This window comes from Rhinatrema bivittatum, chromosome 6 (assembly GCF_901001135.1).
Source record: "Rhinatrema bivittatum chromosome 6, aRhiBiv1.1, whole genome shotgun sequence".
In the NCBI taxonomy this organism is placed as follows: domain Eukaryota; kingdom Metazoa; phylum Chordata; class Amphibia; order Gymnophiona; family Rhinatrematidae; genus Rhinatrema; species Rhinatrema bivittatum.
In genome coordinates, this window is record NC_042620.1 from 263,908,352 (window position 1) to 263,933,833 (window position 25,482).

The window sequence follows — 25,482 nt, forward strand, 5'->3', positions numbered from 1 at the left end:
AACGTACGCGGAGGGAGACCTGTGCAGTGTTTTTTGAAGTGAAAAGTTAAGTGTTTCCATGAGGTAATTAGTTAAAAAAAATCCTCACAGAGCTCCAACCGCTTTGCTGACTGCAGAGCGGAAAAAAGAAGACTGAGGGAGACACCTGTGGCTCACAGGGATAATTGCAGGCTGGGCATGCTCAGTGCACCCAGTGTGCCAGTGTCAGTCAAAGCTTGTTGAAACTTTGACAGAAAAGTTTTCCGTACAGGGCTCCATCCTCGATGTCACCCATTTGTGAGGACTACCATCCTGCTTGTCCTGTGAGAAAGGAATGAAAACAAGCACTGACTAACTATGCAAACCCGTTTTCTTTTCTTTTTTTAAATCAGTGAAGACTGTGGGCCAAGCACCCGGACCATCTGCTGGAGACAGAGTAATACTGACAGGCTGTGGGTGGCACCCTGGTATTTATAGCAGAGCCTGTCAAATCTTGCTCTGTCTCCATCTGCTGGTGTGGAGGAAAAACCCAGGAGTCTGGACTGATCCGGTACGTACAGGGAAAAGTGGTTGGCTGCATAGTGTTCCATGGAATGTTCTTATTCAATAGTGGGGAAGGGGGAGGAATCCCCAATAATCTGCTGTTATGCAGCACATGTCTGAAGGGCTTTCTTAAGCCCTGATGTAATAAAACATGAGTAAAAAATGTGAGCTACATTTTATTCATACAGTAAAAACTGAGTTAACTCCCGTTGCAGTAAGCTAATAGTATGCTAATACATTGGAAGTTTAAAAAATCATGCTAATCCAACAAATTGTGCAAAGACACTGTTAGCACGCAGGAAATACAATTTATGTGCATAAAATATGTTCTCTGCATGGAAAACATATTTTGTGTGCACAAATATGGCTGGATTTTAACCCCCTCCCCCCTGCGCATAAAATCCAGACTTTACACGCGTGGCCGGGCCTTGTGTGCGCCGATTCTATTTAATGCACAGAAAACTTGATTTGTGCACAAACTGTGTTCTGTTCTATATGCAGTCATGATCTCTGCACTATGAACTTCGGGTTCAGCCCCATAAACTTACATTAGTCCAATTAACTTTACTTCAGCTCTGACCAGGCTAAATTTCAAGCATTAAAAACCTATGAATTAAGCCTATGCATTTCCCTGCATTGGGGAGCAAGAACTACTGCCTTCTTTATCATGGGCTTTAAATAGAGGAACACTAATTTGTGCACACATTTTTTGCACGCAGAACTCCTTGCTGTATCAAGGCTGTTTTACCCACATTCGTGGGTAAAACAGTGTATACAGCCCAGCACACCTTATTACATCAAGGCCTTAGAAAGCTCAAAGAAGGATCCTTTGGAAGTCCCATGTTGCATCTATGTGCTACTGTTTATCATCAGAGAAAGAACTGCATTACAACTTTGGTTTCAGCTTTGAATAGTACAGATTCGGTCACTCACAAGGAGTCTTCTGATGCTTGCAAGCCTCTTCTTTCTCTGCCATTCCAGGCATATGTCCTGTGAGCCGTGGCAGTATCTCCTCACTCTGTGCACTCATCATGGTTGATATACAGCATCTAACAGCAGGGTTTGGCTCCAATTTCTTGCATAATTGAGACACTGACTGATAACACATCCTGGGGTGGGGATCAGAAGAGGGAAGAGAGAGCCCTGCCACTCTCCTACTGTATTCTTCACATTTTTCACTGCTGACTGTATCAACCATATCCTCTCCCGCCTCTGGCTTTCTTTCAGATTCAGAAGCGATATCTGTGGCCACAGACCCTGCAGAAAGAGCAATGCCCTTTTTAATCTCTGCCGCAAATTTCTGTTGTGTGGTAGCAACAAATTCTCTTTTGTGGTGTCTGAGTTGCTGCCTGCTTCTGGCACCTGAAGAGGGACTTAGTGTTGTATAGCTAGCAAACTCCTGCAGCGTGTCTATGCTGGTGAGAAAGCGCCTCTCTAGGCATTCCAGGGAGGTATTAGCTTTTTCCAGCAGGCTGGCAGACTCCTTAAGGCTGCTTAGGAAATTATTCTGGCAGAGGCTGGCAGAGTCTGATGGATGACAAACGGAAATATCTTGGACTTCAGTTCCAACAATATCCTGCAAACATGGAAACAAATATAAACTTCATTGAGATGTACAGAACAGGATGGAGGACAAAATATGTGCACTTCATTCAAGAAACAAACTTTCAAGTAATAAAAATAATTTCTAGTATTAAATATAACTCCATTTACAAAAGAGTGGACAAAGGACTGGGACCAGAAGGGACACATCCCAGAATATTAAAGGAGCTCAAAAAGGGTCTGGCAATTCCACTGACTGTTTTGTTCAATCACATTTTGAAAAAAGCAGTGCTTCTAAAGAAGGACAGATGTTCCTCTTCATAAATTTGGAAATGGTTTGAGAGGGCTGGCAACTACAGGTCAGTTAGTCTGATATCAGTGACAGGTAAATTAATTGAGTCATTTTTAAATGAAAAGATAGCTGAGTATCTGTTTTGAAACCAGCAAGTTACAGAAGCGAAGCAAGCATGGTTTTACCAGAGACAGATCATATTCAAAAATGTGACTAGGAGACCAAATAATTAGATGAGAAACTAATAAAGCTTTTAACACAGTCCCACACAGGAGGCTTATAAAGAGATCAAATTTCCAGACTGTAAGCAGGAGGTTTACCTGTGTAAAAATGCTCTTGAAAATTGCCCAATCTTACTGTGCATAGTTTTACTTGGGGGGGGAAGGCGGGAGGTAGAGTGTTCTTTGGGTTGGAGGAATTAAAGTACATGCGGAGATTTGATTTTCAAATCTTTGCACTTTCTTTTTCCTATGGACCCAATCTGCACAAATGAAAGGTGCAAAGTCTGGCACATTGCAGGTCAGATTTTGAAAAGAAAACTTCATGGGGTGGTTTCCTTTTGAAAATGAGCTGAAGGCCCATGGATACAAACCTGCAAGTTGCACAAGGATTTTGAAAATTGTCCCTAAACTGAGCAGCCTAAAGCTGGAACCCAGATGCTTGGATTAGAAAGGGTGATGGAAGATGGAATTCCCTCCCAGGAAATAGAGGCTATTAGTGGAGCTCAGTCCTGGAGCTAGTTATATTCAACATTTTCATAAGTGATATATTAGAGGGACTGGAAGAGAAAATGTGTCTTTTGTAGATGACAGTAATATCTGCAACAGAGTGGACATTCTGGATACAATAGACAAAGTGAAGAATGATCTAAGAAAACTTGAGAAGTGGTCAAGTGATTGGCAGTTAAGATTCAATGCAAAACAAGTTGAGTCATGCATTGGGTTACAGAAATCCAATGGGGCACTACACAATATGGGTTGAGATACTAAAGTGCACCAAACAGGAGAGAGAGATCTTGGAATGGTCTCAATGCTTCAAAACAGTGCAAAAAGGCAGTGGCCAGATGGAGAACTAAAAACAGTGGCGAGTGAACAGGATCAATGAGTATTGCTTTGCTGGGAAATTTTTGCTACTTAAAAGTTTGGGAGAAAAGAGAGACTGTGGGGTAAATTGATTATTTCTCTGTGTGATTGCTTTTAAAAGTTAAAAATTAAATAAATAGATTATTCTTGTGAGAGCCTTTAAAAGTTAAAAACAACAGATTTGTCTTTTCCCCACCCTCCCTCCTAGATTCCATCTACCCCAAGCACATTCTTTGTTTCATGGACTGATATGCCAATTAAAAAGACAAAAGGGATTTTTTTTACAAAAACAATCAATTAGGGATTCAGATAAAACAAGGGAGTAACCCTGCTTTTATAAACAGATTAACTGCTGTCTTCTTGATGGTCACTGACACTAACACATGATACATCAAATATATTTAAGGGGCTTTACATTAGATCCTACTTCCTTACGGGCCGATACAGTACAGTGCACTCCGGCGACCTGCATTTGGACATGCGTTTTTGACGCGCTAGCTTTACCCCTTATTCAGTAAGGGGTAATAGTGCGCCGAAAACGCGCGTCCAACCCCCCCCCCCCCCCGAAACTAATAGCACCTGCAACATGCAAATGCATGTTGATGGCCCTATTAGTTTTGCCCGCGCGATTCAGAAAGTAAAATTTATAGCCAAGCCGCACATTTTACTTTCAGAAATTAGCGCCTACCCAAAGGTAGGCGTTAATTTCTCTCGGCACCGGGAAAGTGCACAGAAAAGCAGTAAAAAATGTTTTTCTGTGCACCCTCCGACTTAATATAAGAAAATTACTTCTTACCTGCTAATTTTCGTTCCTGTAGTACTAAGGATCAGTCCAGACGGTGGGTTATGTCCCCCGTCCAGCAGATGGAGTCAGAGTAAACTTTGGAGGGTGCTGGTATATAAGCCGGTGCACCCTCCTAGATCCCCAGTATCGAGCATATCAAAGCCAAACCAGAACACTGGACAGATCAAGGATGATGGATCAAGTAAATTCGCAACCATAAAAAGATTGAAACATGGAACAAAACGTGCAACATGCAATGAGAACTGCCGAACATGAACAAGACACAAGCAAGAACCCCCAAGGGGGAAGAACAGAGTACAGCAGGACAGAAGCGAATAGCCGAGCAGGTTCACCCCAAGAACTAACCCAAACAGGGTGGGCGTCTGGACTGATCCTTAGTACTACAGGAACGAAAATTAGCAGGTAAGAAGTAATTTTCTTTTCCCTGTACGTACAGGATCAGTCCAGACGGTGGGATGTACCAAAGCGTCCCTAAACCGGGTGGGTCCCTGAGAACCCTGCTCGGAGCACCCTGTCCCCAAATGAACCAGACTCCAGTACCGGGGCATGGAGCCGGTAATGCCTGGAAAAAGTGTGTAGAGACTTCCAAGTCGCCGCTCGACAGATCTCCTGAATGGAGACGAGCTGAGACTCAGCGCAGGAAGCGGCCTGGGCTCGCAGAGAATGGGCCTTGATGCCCGCCGGGGGATCCTTCCCCGACCCAATGTACGCGGAAGCCACTGCTTCCTTGAGCCAGCGCGCAATGGTAGTCTTCGACGCCTGTTGGCCCTTCTTAGCTCCGGACCATAGGACGAAGAGATGATCGGAGACCCGGAACTCATTCGTCACCTCCAAGTAGCGAAGAAGTGTCCGCTTCACATCCAGGCGCCGAAGGGCCGGAGGGGCGTCCGCCGGAAAGGATGGAAGTTCCACTACCTGGTTCATGTGAAACGAGGAAACCACCTTAGGCAGGAACGAAGGTACTGTTCGCAGGGCAACCCCGGAGTCCGTAAAGCGCAGGAAAGGCTCCCTGCACGACAGCGCCTGCAGCCCTGAGACACGCCGCGCCGAGGCTATGGCAACTAGGAAAATTGCCTTCAGAGTGACGTCCTTAAGGGAAGCCTGCTGCAAGGGCTCGAAGGGAGCCCCTCCCAGGGCTCGTAACACCAAATTGAGGTTCCAGGATGGACAGAGAGGACGCACCGGCGGCCGCAAGTGCTTGACTCCCCTGAGGAACCGTGAAATGTCCAGATGGAACGACGGGTCTGACCTTCCTGAAGCGCGAGCCAAGGAAGCCAGTGCGGACACCTGCACTCTCAACGAATTGTTGGAGAGACCCTTCTCCAGTCCCTCCTGCAGGAACGCCAGGATCTGTTGTCGGGAAGCTGCGGTCGCGAGGGCACCCTGCGCCGCGCACCAAACCTCGAATACCTTCCATACACGTACATAGGCAACCGATGTTGAGGTCTTTCGCGCCTTGAGGAGAGTATCCACCACGGGGAGAGCGTAGCCTCTGCTCAGGAGCCCCCTCCGTTCAAAAGCCACGCCGCAAGACAAAAGTGTGCCGCCTGCTCCGAAAATACCGGACCCTGATGAAGGAGTCGCGGGAGGTGCGCGAGCCGCAGAGGACCGTCCACCGTCACGCTGAGGAGGTCGGCGAACCACGGGTGCCGCGGCCATTCGGGAGCCACCAGGATGACCCGGCCCGGGTGCCGTTCGATCCTCCGGATCACCTTTCCCACCAGAGGCCAGGGGGGAAAGACGTAGAGTAGGAGCCGAGGAGGCCAAGGAAGAGCCAGAGCATCGACGCCTTCCGCGCCGCGCTCCCTTCTGCGACTGAAGAACCGGGGAGCCTTTGCGTTGGAGGCGGACGCCATGAGATCCATCGCGGGCATCCCCCAACGGCGGGAGATGAGTGCCATCGCCTTGTCTGAGAGAGACCATTCCCCGGGGTCCAGGACCTGGCGGCTCAAATAGTCTGCCTGGATGTTGTCCACTCCGGCGATGTGGGATGCCGCCAGCTGGTCTAGGAAACGTTCCGCCCACTCCATCAGCTGCGCGGCTTCCAGAGCAACCAGGCGGCTCCTGGTGCCCCCTTGCCGGTTGATGTAAGCCACCGTCGTCGCATTGTCCGAGAGGACTCGGACCGCTCGACCCCTGATCAGAGGCAAAAACTGCACGAGGGCAAGACGAACCGCTCTTGTTTCCAGGCGGTTGATCGGCCAGGTCGCCTGCTCCTTTGTCCACCTTCCCTGGGCCGAGCTCCTGAGACACACTGCCCCCCAACCGGAGAGACTGGCATCGGTAGTGACCACTACCCAGTCCGGCGGTTCCAGCGGGCAGCCTTGAGCCAAGTTCCTGGAATCCAGCCACCAGCCCAGGCTGGCCCTGGCGGTCGGAGTGAGTGGCAGAATCGCCTGGTAATCCTGAGAAACCGGTTTCCACCTCGAGAGCAGGGACATTTGCAGAGGCCGCAGGTGAGCAAAAGCCCAGGGCACTAGGCTTATAGCGAAAGCCATGGAGCCCAGGACCTGGAGGTAATCCCACGCCGTGTGCACCGGAAGAGAGGCAAACCGGACGATCTGCTCCCGCAGTGATTGTGCCTTTTCCGGACGCAGGAAAACCTTGCCCTGTGCCGTGTCGAAACGCGCCCCCAGGAAATCCAACTGTTGGGCCGGCCGCAGGCTGCTCTTGCTGAAATTCACCACCCAGCCGAGAGATTGCAAGAAGGTCACCACCCTGTCGACCGCCGCCCGTCCCTGCGGCAGAGACTTCGCTCGGATGAGCCAGTCGTCCAGGTAAGGGTGAACCAAGATGCCTTCCCGACGGAGAGCGGCGGCTACCACCACCATGACCTTGGTAAAGGTTCTGGGTGCAGTTGCCAGCCCGAAGGGCAGCGCCCGAAACTGGAAGTGTTGACCCAGGATCTTGAAGCGAAGGAATCTCCAATGCGCCGGATGGATCGGTATATGCAGGTATGCTTCCGTGAGATCGAGGGAGGCCAGGAACTCCCCCTGATGCACCGCCGCAATGACAGATCGGAGCGTTTCCATGCGAAACTTGGAGACCCGGAGCATCTTGTTGACTTCCTTGAGGTCCAGAATGGGACGAAAGGATCCGTCCTTTTTGGGAACCACGAAGTAAATCGAATAATGCCCCGAGCCCACCTCTCCTGAGGGGACGGGCGAAATGGCTCCCAGGTCCAGGAGCCTGTCCAGCGTGTGTTGTACCCCCAGGCGCTTGTGACTTGACCCGCAGGGAGAGAAGACGAATCGGTCCCTGGGCGACCGAACAAATTCCAACGCGTAACCGTGACTTAGGATATCGAGGACCCATTGGTCCGTGGTAATAAGAGTCCACTCCTCGAGAAACAAAGCGATGCGACCTCCAATCCGGGGTATCGAGGAGTGGACCGGCCTGGCATCATTGAGGCTTACCAGAGGCCCCCTGGGTTGAAGAGTCCCTGGCGGGCCTGCGCCCTCGAAAGGGCCGAGTCCACGTCTGTGACCGCGATGATGGCGCCCTCGGGCCTTGTGTCCTGGATCCCCGGTAACGCCTCTGAGTACGGTACCGAGACCTGGAAGTCCCAGGAGACGGACGAAAACCACGCTGGCGATCCTCAGGCAACCTGTGGACCGAATTTTCCCCCAGGGTCTTGATGATTTGATCGAGGTCCTCGCCAAAGAGAAACCTGCCCTTGAAAGGCAAAGCTCCCAGGCTAGCCTTGGAGGAAGCGTCCGCTGCCCAGTTGCGGAGCCATAGCAGGCGCCTGGCGGAAACCGCGGATGCCATAGTCCTCGCCAGTACCCGCAGCAGGTCGTGCAACGTATCTGCCCCGTAAGCAATGACCGCCTCCAGACGGTCTGCCTGGGCCGCCTCCCCAGGTGGCAACTGCTGGGAGGTGAGGAGCTGTTGTACCCATCGGAGACCGGCTCTCTGGGTAAGAGAACCGCAGATGGCTGCCCGGACCCCCAGCGCCGAGACCTCAAAGATCTTCTTGAGGGCGACCTCCAGTTTTCTATCCTGTATGTCCCGAAGCGCAGTTCCCCCGGTGACCGGGATGGTAGTTCTCTTCGTGACTGCGGACACCGCCGAATCCACCTTGGGGACCTTGAGAAGGTCCAGGAAGTCCCCCGGGAGAGGATAGAGCTTGTCCATAGCCCTGCTAACCCGAAGGGACGCCTCCGGGTTGTCCCATTCCCGTACGAGAAGGTGGAGAAAGGAATCGTGAATGGGAAAGGTCCTTGCCAGGGGACGCAAGCCCGCCAAGACGGGATCTCCCTTGGAGGTCGCGGAGGCCACGGAAGGGGCCGGGGGTCCCGGAGGCTCAACGGGAGGATCGAGGTCCAATTCCTGGAGAACGTGAGGAATGAGGTCCGCCAATTCCTCCTTGCGGAAAATGCGGAGCACCCGTGGGTCATCGCATTCCAGGTGCGCTGCCAAACTCGGGTCGTCGTCCACTTGCAACGCTGGGTCACCCCCCTGGGCCGGCGCAGGCGTCGTTCCACCCAGGGCTAGGGGTACACTCAGAGGCAACCTGGGGCCGCCCCCCATGGCCCCCTGTCCCGAAGCCGCAGCGTCCGAGAGCCTGGGAGCCTTAGCAGGAGAAGGAGAACCGGCTGGCCCCCCCTGCGGATTCAAACTCTGCAGGTAGGCCTGGTGCATGAGCACCACGAAATCCGCGGAGAAACTGAGCGGCCCTGCCGGTGGGGGGGGGCAAGGGGTCCCTGGGAAGGCCGGAGGTGGAAGGGAGAGGCCCCGAATCCAAACTCGGGGGTGCGAGCGGCAAGAAATCCTCTGTCTGCTCCTCCGCGTCTGAGCCCACGCTGCCTTCCAATTCTAAAATGGCCGCTGCTCCCGCCAAGGATGGGGGCGGGGCTAGCCCCCGAGGCCCGCGGCGCTCCGATTGCGGCGAGGAAATTGTCGGCGGAGCGGAGCTCGTCTCCCCCCCGGGGAGGCACCGACCGCATGGAGCGTCCCTCGATGCGCCCTGACTCGGGCCGCCACAGGACGGGCAATGGGCGCGCTGCATCGCGCTGTGTGACAAACGGGCGCCAAACGCCGAGAGCGACGAACAGGAGGTCGTGCCACGGGAGGAGCGGGCTTGCCAAGCCCTCGCTCAACTGCTAGACCACCCTCAACCCCTGGGGCGGCAGGGGAATGGGACCTCCTTGCCGCCTGCGGCCCCGGGGAATGCAACGTCGCAGGGCCGCGGGGGAGGTGAGACAGAACAAAAAACCGCGGAGGGAGGAGGGGAGAGGCTGGCGCCACCAGCATCCACCTCTGCGCCGAACCTAAGCTGAAAAGAAAAGGGAAGGAAATAAAACAAATCTCCCCCAAGCTTACCCCTTATGATCACCAGAGTGAGCGAAGAAGGGAAAGTAAGAGGCAGTCCCGATGGCAGGTAGAGCACCGAGCCAGACACAAACGGCTCGTACTGACAGGACAACCCCTTCAATTTTATTTTTTTTTTAGAACTTGATCCACCAACAAGAAAAAGAGAAGAATAAAGTCTAAAACTATAGCGTAGAAAACACTAAGTAGGGAGAACAACGGTTCCCCTCCTCACATCTGCTGGAGTCAGAGAGATACTGGGGATCTAGGAGGGTGCACCGGCTTATATACCAGCACCCTCCAAAGTTTACTCTGACTCCATCTGCTGGACGGGGGACATAACCCACCGTCTGGACTGATCCTGTACGTACAGGGAACATGGCGATATTAAGTCGGAGGTCCCGAAAGTTAAAAAAAAGTTAAAAAAAAATAAATTTGAAATCGGCCCACGGGTTGAAAACCAGACACTCAATTTTGCCGGCGTCCAGTTTCCGAACCCGTGGCTGTCTGCGGGTTTGAGAACCAATGCCGGCAAAATTGAGTGTCAGCTGTCAAACCTGCTGACAGCTGCCGCTCCTGTCAAAAAAGAGGCGCTAGGGACATGCTAGTGTCCCTAGCGCCTCTTTTTATCGTGGGCCCTAATTTAAATAAATTAATTTACTGAATCGTGCGCACAGGAGAGTGGCCTGTGTGCGTGCCGGGAGAGTGGGCGCTCACCCGCTCTCCCGCGATTTTTACTGTATCGGCCTGTTGTAACCTTAAATAACTAACAACTCATTAATTTTAAGATGCAGACAGCAGTCCACTAGCAAGACAAGGGTTATTCAATATTTTGCACTGAGTGCCACAAGTATGATTATTTACCTGTTGGTGAGAGTTTGTATGTGTGCACTTAATGCAAAGAACTCTTGGCTCTCTAAAGGCTAGAATGGCAGAAATGGAGAAGCTGAGGCAGACAAAGAGGTATACAGAGAACTTCAGGGACATAGCAGAGCAATCACACTTCTATTCTGGCAGCCCTTGTCCTGCCTTGGAGGCAAAATTCACACTTGTAAGGCCAGAAATGATCCTGTGGTTAACACCTGCTCTCTAAGTGATGCAATATCCTCTTGCACTCAGAATGATTCTCCAGGGGCGTATGCTCAGGAGGGAAAGTACCGTCACCGCCTTGCCGTGGATCAGGGGAAGGAACTCCTGAAGAGCCAGGCGTACCGCCAAGGTTTCCAGTCGACTGATGTGCCAGCGAGACTGAGTCTGCGACCAGGTTCCCTGGGTGGATTGCGAAAGGCAGACCGCACCCCAACCCAACAGGCTGGCGTCCGTGGTCACTATCGACCACTGTGGAGCTTGCAGAGGCATCCCTTGCAGAAGATGAGGAAGAGACAGCCACCACTGTAATTCGTCGACAGTAGAGTCCAAGAACGGAAGGACTATGTGAAACTGCTCCGACACTGGCTGCCAATGGGATAGCAAAGCTTTCTGCAACGGACACATATGAGCAAAGGCCCAGGGGACGAGGTCGATGGTGGAAGCCATGGATCCCAGGACTTGTAGATAATCCCAGGCTGTCGGATAAGGTAGTGCAATCAGATTCCGGACCTGATCAATCAGCTTGAGGGCACGCGCCCATGGTAAGAAAACCTTGCCTACTCGGGTGTCGAAGTGAGCTCCCAGGAATTCCAACTCCTGGGAGGGCTGAAGCTTGCTTTTGGAGAAGTTCACTATCCACCCGAGGGAGGCAAGGAGCTCCAGGACGCGATCCACCGCCCGTTGACAGGAAGTCGCCAACTTGGCCCTGATGAGCCAATTGTCCAGATAGGGGTGGACGAGAATCCCCTCCCAGCGCAGAGCCGCCGCTACCACTACTGATCAGCTGACCAATGGCGTAGCCAAAGAAGCCTCCGGGCAGCCACCACTGAAACCATCGCCTTCGCCTGCACATGGACCAGATCATAGAGGGCGTCCGATACGTAGGCGGTTACGGCCTCCAGACGTTCGGCTTGCTCTGCCTCTCCTGGTGGAAGTTCCCGGGCGGAGAGTAACTGTTGGACCCACTGAAGGCCTGCCCGTATCATGAGGCTGCTACAACAAGACGCCCGGACCCCGAGGGCCAAAACGTCGAAGATGCGCTTCAAGTGAGCCTCTAACTTCCGATCCTGTGGATCCTTCAGAGCCATGGAACCTTCTACCGGAATCGTGGTGTGTTTGGCCACCGCAGAGACATACGAATCCACAGCGGGATATTGCAGCAGCTCCAAACCTTCCTCCGGGAGGGGATAGAGCTTATCCATCGCATGCCCCACCCGGAGCGCACCCTCAGGGGCCTCCCATTCCCACAGGATTAGGAGCTTGAGCATGGGGTGGAAGGGAAAGGCCGAGGCCGGAGCCCCCCCCAGGACCGGATTCATATCCTTGGGCAGCAAGGCCATGAGATTATCCATGGAAGGACTTTCCAGACCCAGCTCCTGCAGAACAAAGGGAAGGAGGGGCTCCAATTCCTCCTTGTGAAATAAACGGAGGGCTCTGGGGTCATCCCCCTCTAAGGGGGGGCATCCACTGAATCCGGGGAAGCGGCGGGGTCCGAGGGCCCGGGAGACACAACCTCCTGGACCACCCGCACCCGAATTGGCCCCTGGGGCTCCGCAGCCGGTCCAGCGGTCAACAGCGCTGAGCGAGGGATTTTTGGCGTGGGGGCAAGGGGGGGCTTTCATTCTGTTCATGCAAGCTAGCTAAATAAGATTTATGCATGAGGAGGACGAAATCCGCCGAAAAAGGGACCCTGGATTTGCTGGGGGGGGGGGGAGAGGAGGGGTCAGGACCCCCCTCCTGGGGACCAGCGGGGGCCAAATCGGGGATTAAATCAAAAAAATCTGGCCCCCCAGCCCCAGGGAGCACTGAAATCGGGCCCGATGAAAAATTCAACATGGCCGCCGTTCCTGGGCTCTGCCGACCCGGGAAAGGCCTGGCCATGCTGGGAGAAGTGGAGCCCCGGGCTAAATTTGCTTGTCCTGCCGAGGAGGGACCTTCCCCACCCGGCAGGCAAGCAGTACAAAGTCCCTGCGGTGAAAAACGCGAGGAGGGCAGCTCACAAGAGAGGCAGGCTGCCTGCCGGGACATAGCTGAGCCGCAGCTGAAGAAAAAAAAGTAGAAAAACTACTTTGATTGGCAGCCTGCACAGCAGGAGGGAAACCTGCTGCCTCTTGCTTGTCTGGCTGCCGGTTCAAGGCCTGCTCTAACCAGAAAAAAGAAAAAAATGCTGGTCATCTGCTGCCAATAAGTTAGAGGTAGGTGAGTACCTGCAACTTATTTAAAGTTTAAAACTTTTTTTTTTTTTTTTTTACTGAGCGCAGCAGCGGGTTCCAAAAACCCTCTCGGCAGCCAGATGGGGGGGAACGAGACCCGGAGAGACTCGGTCCCCACACCTGGAAGCGTCCACGGACTCAGGCTATGTGGTGCAAAAGGGGCAAAACCCCCCTGAGCTGGGCAAGAGCTGGGAGACGGAGCCGTCTCCCACACAGAAAAAGGAAAAATCTCTAAGAAAAAGCAAACTTTCCCTTTTTTTTTTTTTTTTTAAAAAAAAAAACAAGCGAGAACCGAAATAAATACTTGCTTGAGCCTACAAAAAGACAGAAGAAAAGGCTGACTAGCCTACAGCAGAGAACCAAAGGGGAGATGCTACACCTGCTGGAGACAGACGAATACTGAAGGGTTAGAGGATAGGCTCTGTCCTGATATAGGGCATCCTTCAGGTTTTAGTCTGTCTCCACCTGCTGGAAAGGAGGCTCAACCCACTGTCTGGACTGATCCGGGTACGTACAGGAAATTAGGTTCATACATATTTAATTTCGTTTCTCTGGATACTTTCAGTACTCTAATACTCCTTTATTATGAGGTACTGAATAGCATCATGCATTGTGTTGTGGTTCTGGCCGCGAGTGCCGCAACCAGACCCTTACCTCCGTGCTCCCGGACCTGTTCCCGCTTTCATTGGCCTGGTTCGTGGCCTGTTCGGCGGCGTTCCAGCAAAGGTTGCGCCGTCGGGAAGCCTTCCGTAGACGCGCCACTTGGGCGCTTTTCTAGGCCATTTCCCGTCAGTGGTGACTCCGCCCACTTCCTGACGTCAGACGCCGCGGCCTTGATAAGCCAGCCGCGGTCACTCAGTCTTTGCCTTGTAACAGGCTTACATCCTGGTTTCCTGTTGCGTTGTTCCCTGGAGCAACCTGCCTTCCTAATCGCTCCGTTCCTGCTTGCCAGCTACAGTACCTGCTTGGTTCCTGCCTGCTTGCTACAATACCTTCTTGGTTCCTGCTTGCCAGCTACAGTACCTGCTTGGTTCCTGCTTGCCAGCTAAATACCTGCTTGGTTCCTGCCTGCCTGCTACAGTACCTGCTTGGTTCCTGCTTTCCTGCTACCGTACCTGCCTGGTTTCTGTTTACTTGCTACAGTTCCTGCCTGGTTCCAGTACCCGAGTCTTGCTACAGTTCCTGCCTGGTTCCAGAACCCGAGCCCCGTTACAGTACTGACCTACTGTCCTAGTCTAGTTCAAGTTTCCAGTCCTGTTCCACTACCACCTAAGTCCCAGCGGTTGGGCTCCTACAGGCTCCTCCCGGGGGAGTACCAGCTTCCAGGGTGAAGAGCACCTCTATGTCCAGCTTGTACATCTGCCTCCCGGCCTGCCCCATAGTAGAGACAGTGACCATCTTTCCCAGTCTACTGCAGGTCGGCCCAAGGGTCCACTAAACTGAGACTTCCGTAACACAATGATCCTTTTTTAAAACTGCTCCTGTAATGGAATGCACTGCTTTTTCTTTTGAATATCTTTGGGAAAATCTAGAACAAGGGCAATATGTTCTGCCCTATTAGAAGTAGCAATGGACAGTTTAAGCTTATCTGGATTAATCTGATCCAACCACCATGGATTATTTTATTTTCTGTAATTTAGGCAATAGCATCCTCAGACATTGTATTACTATTGTCAGGCATCAAAAAATTGATTTTTTGAAAAGGGATGTACTTACAGGCTGTAAACAATATTTATTTATTTATTTAATTTTCTGCACATATCAATAAATTCAAGGTGGACTAAATCATAACATTTATAAAACAACACAGAAAACAAATAAGGTAAAAGCAAAAATACAGTAAAAAACCAAATAAACACAATAAACACAAACAAAAATTGTAAAAATTCATGATTGTGTACAAACTAAATACAATAAACTTATGACTAACAAACAATAAAAGCAGTATAAAACATAAAACATACAAAATGTAGACTGCTGAACCATAATATCGTGTATGATAAGAACAACATGTAATTCTTTTATTGCAAATGCTTCCTTAAAATAAAAAGTCTTAATTGCTTTTCTGAATGTAAGCATACAAGTTACATTCCTAATTACATCAGGACCATGTGGCTGGTCCTATAGCTGAGAAACCACACTCTTGGGCCCCATCTAGATATATCATTCTGAAAGAAGGCACTTCAAGCAAAGACATGTTGGCCAAGTATAAAGGGTGAGATGGAATGTAAATCCTAAGAACTGCATTAATCCAAAATTCATTGCTATTATTTTTAAGCTTATGGACCATTGCCACGATTTTAAATTTGATACATCAGGCTACCGGTAGCCAATGTAAGGATTAGAGTGATATGGTCATTTTGGCCTGTGCAAGATATAATTGTGCCCCCAAATTCTGCATTATTTGTAAAGCTTGCAATTGGCTGGCAGGTAAGCCAACTAATAGTGAGTTGCAATAGTCCAAACCAGTCAATATTAATACTTGCACCACAAATTGAAAATCATGCGCTGGTAAAAGGGGTTTTAGCCTGCATAGCATTTTCAGTTTAATGAAAAACAATTTTACCATAGATCTGATCTATTTGATATATCAAAATAGCTCCCTCAACAATACAGAATTATCTAGAAATACAGCCTTGTATGTGTGTGTATATGTGCACCAGAAACTTCACCAATAGAAAAATAACAATGTCTACAGAAAAGAATGAAGAATCTCTGAACTGCTACAAGTCTCTGAATCAGCTGAAGAGAATGCATGTAAAGCAGAGTTGCTTTACATGCATTCTGCTTTACATACATGCTGTAACAGGTGTTCTTTTGGGACAGCAGGATGTTTAGTCCTCACATATGGGTGGCATCATTAGAAGGATTCCTGTCACAGAACACTTTTGTCAAAGTTTCTAGAACTTTGACTGGCACACTGAGCATGCCACTAACCTTGCAGCCAGCTGGGATCCTCCTTCAGTCTCGTTTGTAGCAAAAGTACAAGCGAAAAATAAAATAATAAAACGTAAGCGAACCCAACTCCGTGGGGTGGCGGGCAGGTTTCATGGGGACTTTACATCCTGCTGTCCTGGGAGAACACCTGTCACAGGTAAGCAACTCTGCTTTCTCCCAGGACAAGCAGGATCGTAGTCCTCACATATGGGTGAATAGCAAGCTACAGGCTGATTCATACGTATGAGGCCAAGCAGCACCGAACATGTGCAACAGGCACAACAACTGGGGTGCTGTTGGCAAGGATGAGGCAGCCTGAAATTCACAGCAGGTTGAGGTAGGACGAGTTGGGTTCCTACACTGGAAACAAATTTTTTAGAACAGACTGGCCAAAGACGGACTCCTGTCGTCCAGCTTTGTCCAGGCAGTAGTGAGCTGCGAAGCTGTGGAGAGAGCTCCATGTCGCAGCCCTGCAGATGTCAGCAAATGGTACTGAATGGTAGTGTGCTACTGACGTTGCCATTGCTCTGACTGATTGTGCCTTTACTTGTCCCTGTAGTGGAAGGCCTGCTTGCTGGTCACAGAATGCAATGCAGTCTGCCAACCAGTTTGACAGTGTTTGCTTGCCCACCGCATTCTCAAGTTTGTTCTTATCAAAAGAGACAAAGAGTTGGGTGGACTTCCTGTGGGCTGTAGTGTGGTCCAAGTAAAGCACAAGAGCATGTTTACAGTCCAAGGTGTGGAGAGCTTGCTCACCTGGGTGAGCATGAGGTCTTGGAAAGAAAGTGGGCAAGACTATGGACTGATTTAAAGGGAAATCAGTTACCATCTTAGGAAGGAATTTAGGGTGAGTGTGGAGAACCACCCAGTCATGGAGGAACCTTGTTTCGGGTGAGTAGGTCACAAGGGCCTGTAACTCAATCACTCTGCGAGCATATGTGATGGCTACTAGGAAAAGAACTTTCCATGTAAGGTATCTGAGTTCGCAGGAATGCAAGGACTCAAAAGGAGTGTGCATGAGCCGTGCAGGGACAACATTGAGGTCCCATGCCATGACCGGTGGCCATAGGGGAGGCTTAAGCTGTATTAAGCCTCTCATGAAACGACTCACCAGGGGTTGAGCTGTTATCGGGGCATCCCCTATTCCTTGATGGTAAGCAGAGATGGCACTAAGGTGCACTTGGATAGATGATGTCTGGAGACCAGATTCCGAGAGGTGCCAGAGATAATCTAACAGATTCGACGTGGGGCAAGGAAAAGGATCCAAGCCCTTTTGTGTGCACCACAAGGTAAACCTCTTCCATTTAGAGCGGTTGGATTTCCGCATGGAAGGCTTCCGTGAAGCTACTAGGACTTGAGATACGTCACTTGAAAGGTTGAGTGGTTGTAGTATCGGCCTTTCAATATCCAGGCTTTCAGAGAGAGGTCCTGGAGGTTCGGGTGGCGTAACTTACCGTGATTCTGTGTAGCCCCGGTCCTGTTGTAGCTTCACAAGAGTCTTGCTTATTAGTGGAATCGGAGGATACGCATAAAGGGACGGGCGAAGGGATCCCTGGCTGATGCATGCTAGTCCCTGTGCAGGGAGCAAAGCTTTCCACTTTGTGGTTCTGACAGGATGCAAAGAGGTCGATGGTCGGATGACCTCACTGGTAGAAGATTCTGCTCGCAACTGAGGGATCCAGAGACCATTCATGGGGCTGGAAACATCGGCTGAGGTAGTCCACCAGTGCATTCTGTGTGCCCGCTAGATAAGTAGCTCGCAGAAGAATTGAATGCGACAGGGCCCAGGCCCAAATCTGCGCTGCCTCCTGGCAAAGCAGATAAGAGCCCGGGTCCCCCTGTTTGTTCAGGTACCACATTGCAAATTGGTTGTCTGTTTGAATCAGGACAACTTTGTTGGAGAGATAATCCTGAAATGAATAAAGGGCGTACCGCATCGCTCGAAGCTCCAGAAAGTTGATTTGATGGGACGCTTCGGCTTTTGTCCAAGTCTCTTGAGTTTGAAGGCCTTGGACGTGGGTTCCCCAAGCTAGGTTGGAGGCGTCCGTAGTTAAGGTCACCTGAGGAGCCGGTTGCTGGAAAGGAAGACCCATTTGAAAGTTGGCTTTGTGTGAACACCAGGCAAGGGACAGATGAAATTGGCTGGTTATGTGTACCATGGATGACAGCGGCTGAGTACCTTGTCGCCACTGGGATTTCAGAGTCCATTGGGTCACTCTCTTGGCAAGGCGTACCATAGAGGTGACATGGACAGTGGATGCCATGTGGCCGAGCAACCTGAGTAGCTGGCCAGCTGAGGCTCTTTTTCGACGGCAGATAAAGCTGGCAAGTTGGACAGCGCAATCGCACGGTCGTTGGGTAAGAATGCTCTGGACAGTGTCATGTCTAGGTCTGCTCCTATAAAGGAGAGAAGATGAGATGGTGTCAGTTGGGATTTGGGATAATTTATTAGAAATCCCAATGAGTTTAGAAGCCTTATGGTGAGACCGAGAGAGTCGAGGGCTCCTTGTTTTTTTTTTAATTTATCAAGTTTTCACATTTCAATTACAATTGAAACTACATTAAAGGTAAATAGGAAGAAAATAAAGAAATTTATATATTCCATTTTTAAAGTTATTCAACTTCCAAAAGCAAGGTATCTTCCAACATTATAAGCAAATTGGGAGACCCGAGGAAAACAAGCGGTAACATAGGAAATCTATAGAAAGTGATATAGACACACGGTTATTTGCAGATATATTCTACTTCAAGCCAACACTTCTGGAACTTAATCGGAGTGAGAGTCCAGATATACACGTAGTTGTTCCAATTCAGTAAATACATACTTATTATTATTGTAAACCAGAATACAGCGACATGGATATTTCAAATAAAACTTTGCTCCTCTGGTCACAATTTCATTCCTCAAAGCTAGGAAGGCTTTCCTTTTTTCTTGAATTCTTTTAGTAACATCTGGGAAAACTGTAACTTGATATCCATAGAACAACTCAGCCTGCTTTTTAAAGGATCTCCTTAATACTTCGTCTCTATCAGACATTTGAAGGAAAGTCATAGAGATTGTTGCTCGCTCTGCAATCTTTGCTTCATAAGATTTTTCAAGAAAATCAGTTAAATTGTCAGGAGAAACATCTTTATCCAGCTGTACTTCTTGAAATTCTCTCTCTTTCATTTTCCCTCCTGGAATATAGTACACTCTTGTCACTGTTGGTATTTCTTCTAAGAACATCAAAATGTTTTTGAAGTAGCTCTTAATTAGATCCCTTAGTGGCATCCATTTTGTTTTTGGAAAGTTCAATATTCTTAAATTATTTCTTCGCAACTGATTCTCCAAAAAGTCTATCTTTCCATTCACATATGAATCCGACTTTATTAAGTTAAGATTGACTTCTTTCATATCTTTGATATCCTTCTCCACCTTTAATATAGAGGAATCAATTTTCTGAACTCTCATTTCCAAGTTATTAGATTTCTCTAAGTTCTGCTTCACAACATTTGTTAAGTCCACTATAGCTTTATTCATTGTTGTTAAAGCCTTCCATATTTCTTCAGAAGTTATTTTTTTTTGGTACTATTAATGGATGTTTCAATACTACGTGGATTTCATTTTCCTCACCTCCTTTGTCCTGAAGACTTTCCTCCTCTCGCTCATCTCGTTTCGAGCCAGTCTCTCCTCCCCCGGAGCCTGTGCTCTCCAGGCTCACCGAAGCCTGCATGATATCCATGCCGCTTCTCTGGGGTTCCTCCGGTGTTCTTACCAGCTGGTTCATCGAGATTTCTTGCAGTTGTTCTCCCCCTTCGTAAACTGGGGGGTTGCAAGAGAGAGAGGGGGTAGTCAGCTCGCCAGGACTAAGAGAGATCTCTTCGGCCAAGGCGTGTGGCGTCCGCTCACCACCATCAACGCCAGCGGCTCCCCTCACCGGCTCTATCAGCAAACCAGGAAGCACATCTTCGATCCGCGTCTGACGAGAAGGTAAAACCGGGGTTGAGGCCGTAACCTCTCTAATTCAAGCCTTGCGTTTTGTGTGAGGCGTTGAAAAAAAACTAGATAAATCTAGAGAGAGACCTTAAGCAAGGTTTAAAAAAGGAAAAAACGCGGAGCTCAGTTGCTTCCGTGTTCACCGTGTGGCGGCCATCTTGGGTCCAAATTGATCCCATCTTGGGTCCAAATTGATGAGGGCTCCTTGTTTTGACTGGCTTTATATGAGCCAGTCGTCCAGGTATGGAAAAACGTATACGCCTTTGCTGTGTAACTGCGCAACCACGACTGGCAGGCACTTTGTAAAGACTTGAGGCGCTGAGGCTAGGCCAAATGGTAGTACCTTGTATTGATAGTGACTGCTGCCCACCACAAATCGCAGATATTTGTGATGAGGAGGGGAGATCGCAATTTGAGCGTATGCGTCTTGAAGGTCCAGAGAGCAGAGCCAATCCCCTTGATGAAGTAGAGGAAGCATGGTGCCCAGGGATACCATCCTGAACCGTTCCTTGTGAAGAAATGTATTCAAGGCACAGAGGTCCAGAATAGGCTGGAGGCCGCTGGTTCTTTTTGGAATAAGGAAATATCTGGAGTAGAACCCTTTTCCCTGCTGATTTGGTAGAACCGGTTCCATGGCTCTGACTGACAGAAGGGTTGAGAGCTCTGACTCGAGTTTTCCTGTATGGTCGTCCCAACTCCAGGATGGACTGGGTGGGAAGTCCAGGGGTATTTTTGAAAAATTTAGACAGTAACTGTGGGTTACGATGGACAGTACCCCTGGTCCGTGGTGATTGGAGGCCAATTTGTTGCAAAACATTTTTCAGATATATCAGAGAAAGGAGAAAAGTTCAAAGTGGTATAGTGAAATTGAAAGGTGAAAAGGATCAATGTGTGGAGAGAGACGAAGAAATGGCAGAAATATTAAACAAATACTTCAGTTCGGTGTTCACTAAAGAGGACCCTGGAGAAGGACTGTCGCTAGTTAACAAGAAACTGGAGGGGAGTGGAGTAGATGTAACTCCATTTACAGTAGAGAATGTATGGGAAGAGCTGGGGAAACTGAAGTGGACAAAGCCATAGGGCCTGATGAGGTTCATCCCAGGATACTGCGGGAGCTCAGAGATGTGCTGGCGGGTCCGCTGTGTGACCTGTTCAATAGATCCCTAGAAACGGAAGTGGTGCCGAGTGACTTGAGAAGAGCGATGGTGGTCCCGCTTCACAAGAGTGGGAGCAGAGAGGAGGCTCGTAACTACAGACCGGTTAGCCTCACCTTGGTGGTGGGAAAAGTAATGGAGTCGCTGCTGAAAGAAAGAATAGTGAACTATCTACAGTCGGGAGAATTGCTGGACCAGAGGCAGCATGGATTCACCAGGGGAAGATTGTGTCAGACAAATCTGATTGACTTTTTTGATTGGGTGACTAGGGAATTGGATTGAGGAAGAGCACTCGATGATATCTACTTGGATTTCAGCAAAGCTTTTGATACGGTCCCGCACAGGAGGCTGGTGAATAAAATGAGAAGCTTAGGAGTGGGTGCCGAGGTGGTGGCCTGGATTGCAAACTGGTTGATGGACAGAAGACAGTGTGTGATGGTAAATGGAACTTACTCTGAAGAGAGAGCGGTGTTAAGCGGAGTGCTGCAAGGATCGGTGTTGGGACCGGTCCTGTTCAATATCTATGTGAGTGACATAGCGGACGAGACAGAAGCTAAGGTTTGTCTTTTTGTGGATGACACTAAGATCTGCAACAGAGTGGACATGCCAGAAGGAGTGGAGAGAATGAGAGGGGATTTAAGGAAGCTGGAAGAGTGGTCGAAGATATGGCAGCTGAGATGCAATGCCAAGAAGTGCAGAGTCATGCATATGGGGTGTGGAAATCCGAAAGAACTGTATTCGATGGGGGGTGAAGGGCTGATGTGCACGGAGCAGAAGAGAGACCTTGGGGTGATAGTGTCTAACGATCTGAAGTTGGGGAAACAATGGGACAAGGCAATAGCTAAAGCCAGAAGAATGCTGGGCTGCATAGCGAGAGGAATATCGAGTAAGAAAAGGGAAGTGATTATCCCCTTATACAGGTCCTTGGTGAGGCCTCACCTGGAGTTCTGTGCTCAGTTATGGAGACCGTATCTCCGAAGGGACAAAGACAGGATGGAGGCGGTCCAGAGAAGGGCGACCAAAAAAGGTGGATGGTCTTCATCGAATGACTTATGAGGAGAGATTGAAGAATCTAAATATGTACACCCTGGAGGAAAGGAGGAGCAGAGGTGATATGATACAGACTTTCAGATACTTGAAAGGTTTTAATGATCCAAAGACAATGACAAACCTTTTCCGTTGGAAAAAAATCAGCAGAACCAGGGGTCACGATTTGAAGCTCCAGGGAGGAAAACTTAGAACCAATGTCAGGAAGTATTTCTTCACTGAGAGGGTGGTGGATGCCTGGAACGCCCTTCCAGAGGAAGTGGTAAAGACCAAAACTGTGAAGGACTTCAAAGGGGCGTAGGATAAACACTGTGGATCCATAAAGTCTAGAGGATGTGAATGAAGAGAGGGTGGCTTGCGGCTACTACCTGGAGATAATACCCTTATTCAATAAACATATACACGGTTAATGCAACTCCAACATTGCTCTATGATTCAATGGCAAGAGGAAATGTGGAAAAAAGGATTTGCATTCACAAAAATGCGGGGAGTAGCTTGCTTGTTACGGCGGTAACTACCCCAAACCAAATAAGCCTGAAATTTCACTTTCAATGCATATCCAGCGTAGCTCTCTGCGTCAACGGCAGGGGGAATGAAGAAAATATTATTTATATTCAGACAACAACAACAAGTACTGAATTACATATTCTGGGTAAACAAATAAGCATGGGTGTAGCTAGCTTGTTACGGCGGTTACTACCCCTAACTAATTAAGCTAGATACTTCACTTAGATGCAGGTCCAGCACTGCTCTCTACATCAATGGCGGGGGTGGAAGGGAAATAGAACCAAAAGGTTACTAAGGGCCAAGAGTAACAGATAAGTATGAGGAAAAAAAAGTGTGAAAGCTTGCTGGGCAGACTGAATGGGCCGTATGGTCTTCTTCTGCCGTCATTTCTATGTTTCTGTGGAATATGGCTGCCTCTCTCTGGGAAAGAGTCAAAATCCAGACGCGGGGCCAGCTTGTGGAGCTGGCTGCGGGCTAGATGTTCTAGTTTGGCATGCATGCCCCCTCTGAGGTGCCCGAGCCGGTCGTGCACGGGATGCAGGAGGGTAATATCTGCGTGGCCTGTAGAAATGTTTCTTGGGTTCTCTACGTGTGGCCCTGCAGGCTACCAAGGGAACATCTGGGGAGACAGTTGACAACTGGCGCAGGGTCTCATGATGGTCCTTTAACTGGGCCACTGCGTCCTGGATCTCATCCCCGAACAGGTTGTCTCCGGTACAGGGTAGATCTGCCAGTTTGTCCTGCACTTCCAGGCGTAGGTCTGAGGCTTTAAGCCAGGCCCAGAGTCTAGCACTGATGCCTGCTGCCGAGACTCTGGATGCTGCTTCAAAAGAATTGTAGGCAGCTCTGACTTCATGTTTACCTGCTTCCATTCCTTCTTGAAGGATGGAGGACAAGGCTATTTGTTGTTGCTGTGGTACTGTCTCCGCAATCTCTTGGACTTGTTTCCAGAGATTCCTATTATATTGGATCATGTATAGTTGATATGCTGCAATTCGCGATATCAACATGGACCCTTGGAAAATCCTTCGTCCCAACGCATCCAATGCTTTCAGTTCCTTACTGGGAGGGGTAGAGGAATGTGGAAGCGACCGTTTAGCCTTTTTCTGAGCTGATTCTACAACTACAGAGTAGTGGGGCAGCTGACTCTTTTGAAAACCTGGAGCTTGTTGAACCAGTAAGGTAGCATCTGTCTTTTTACTGACTGGGGGTACCATACCTGGATGTTCCCACAGGCGGTGCATGAGGTCCAAAAGAATTTCATGTACCGGTATTGCCATTATATCTTTTGGTACACAAAACCCAATATCACCTCAAATCGATCTTCAATCAATTTTTATAACATTTTCCAGTCAGGAGAAAAGATCTCTCAATATTTAAAAATACTGTCAAATCCAAATTATTTATCCACCACCGAGGTGAAAGAGAAATTTTTAGGGGAAGGAGAGGAAGGTTTCATACAATTTCATGTCATTGCATCCAGCAATGTATGGCATTTTTAATCATGAACCAACCTCCTCCAACCCGTGAATATTTTTTCTATTTTTAACGTGATGTAATTTAGTGAAAAAAATGACTTAAAACTGTTCCTTGAAATATTTTTAGGATTTTTCTACCCACAATTGGGTTTATTTTCAAACCTCCTATTTTTCAAGAAAGTCCTGAACAATTCTCAAATAATGCCGATACACAGTTTTTTTCAATTTTGCAACTGAGAAACTCCTCGTCACTTGTCTGTATTTTAAAATCTTCCTTGAGGATTTTTCCACCCACAATGGGGCTTCATTGAACCTCCTCTTTTTTTCAACAAGCACAAGAACGAATCTCAATAACGCCAACACATCGTTTTTTCAATTCTCAAGCAGGGAACTTCCCTGTCACTTATCTGTGCACGTTTCAGCTGTTAACTCCAGTCCAAATCCCGACAAGGCCTCGTTTCGAATCGTGGATTCTTCATCAGGGGACAGCAGTCTTAATGTCACCATTTGAAAACTGTTCGGCGTCTTCACACAATTTAAATCGCCAAATACATGGTCGCCATGATGAACATTTATATCCCTCGAAAAACATTTTTGTGCATAGTTTGCTTTTGGTTTCTTACATTATATCTTTTGGAGCATTACAAATTGTAAGACCTCCAATATTTTATGGTGAACATCTTCCCCCGTGACCAGTGCAAAAGGTATAGTCTCAGACATCTCTTTGACAAAACTGGCAAAGGAGAGGTCTTTTGGAAGAGATCTTCACCTTTCCTCTGGTGAGGTTCTGACAGTAAGTCCTCGGATGTCCATGATGAATCATCTGAGGATACATCGCCCCATGGATTATAGGGACTTTTGCCTTCTCCCAGTGGAGCTCCTGATGGAGGAAACATGCCAAAGCCGAGAGGGCGGGAAGGCATTGATGGATGCGGCCTTGGCATCGATGGAATTGGCACCGGCATCGAGGGCATCAAGGCAGATGAGGTACGCTTGGGTACAGGTAGCCCCGATGGCCCTGGCATGGGCTCTGGCATCGACGGTTCCCGTGGAGGGACGTGGCCGGGAATTGATCCTTCCTCCTCCGATGAACCCGGTACTGGAATCGGGGCCAGTGGAGGCCTTGATGGACAACTCGATGCCAGCGTGTCTGGTGGCAGAGGAGTCGATAAGACTCCGAAGAGCGTATTGCGGCGCTCAAGGAGCAGTGCCACCATCGAGGGAGCCGGTTCCGGGGCTGATATGGGGGCTGGCGCCGGCGGTGATTGGAAGCCTCATAAGGCTTTCAGCTCTGCCTCTTGGATCATGCGGTCCAATTCCTCCTGGGAAGCCAGAATGGGTGGCACAGCAATCGGGGTAGGCTAGGCATCACCGGAGCCTCCACCGGGGCCTGTGGAGGCTCGGTTCCTGGCACTGGTATCGGTGGGGAATGCCTAGGGGTCCCGGGTCCAGAGGAGTATGGGGGCTCTTCTCCCCAGGCCCTCTTCACAGGTGGCTCGATGGAAGTCGATGCCGCTGCGGTATC

The 25,482-nt window shown here is 49.3% G+C and overlaps 1 protein-coding gene across 2 annotated transcripts in view; it reads right to left on the reverse strand.

The window, feature by feature from the left end:
- The window catches only part of LOC115094242 (inactive serine/threonine-protein kinase TEX14-like), a 285,279-nt gene that overhangs the window by 46,254 nt on the left and 213,543 nt on the right, over positions 1-25,482 (reverse strand). For both annotated transcript variants that reach the window (XM_029607078.1, XM_029607080.1), the window contains exon 15: positions 1,456-2,098. In XM_029607078.1, the coding sequence (XP_029462938.1) occupies positions 1,456-2,098 (643 nt within the window). The remainder of the gene's footprint in view (positions 1-1,455; positions 2,099-25,482) is intronic.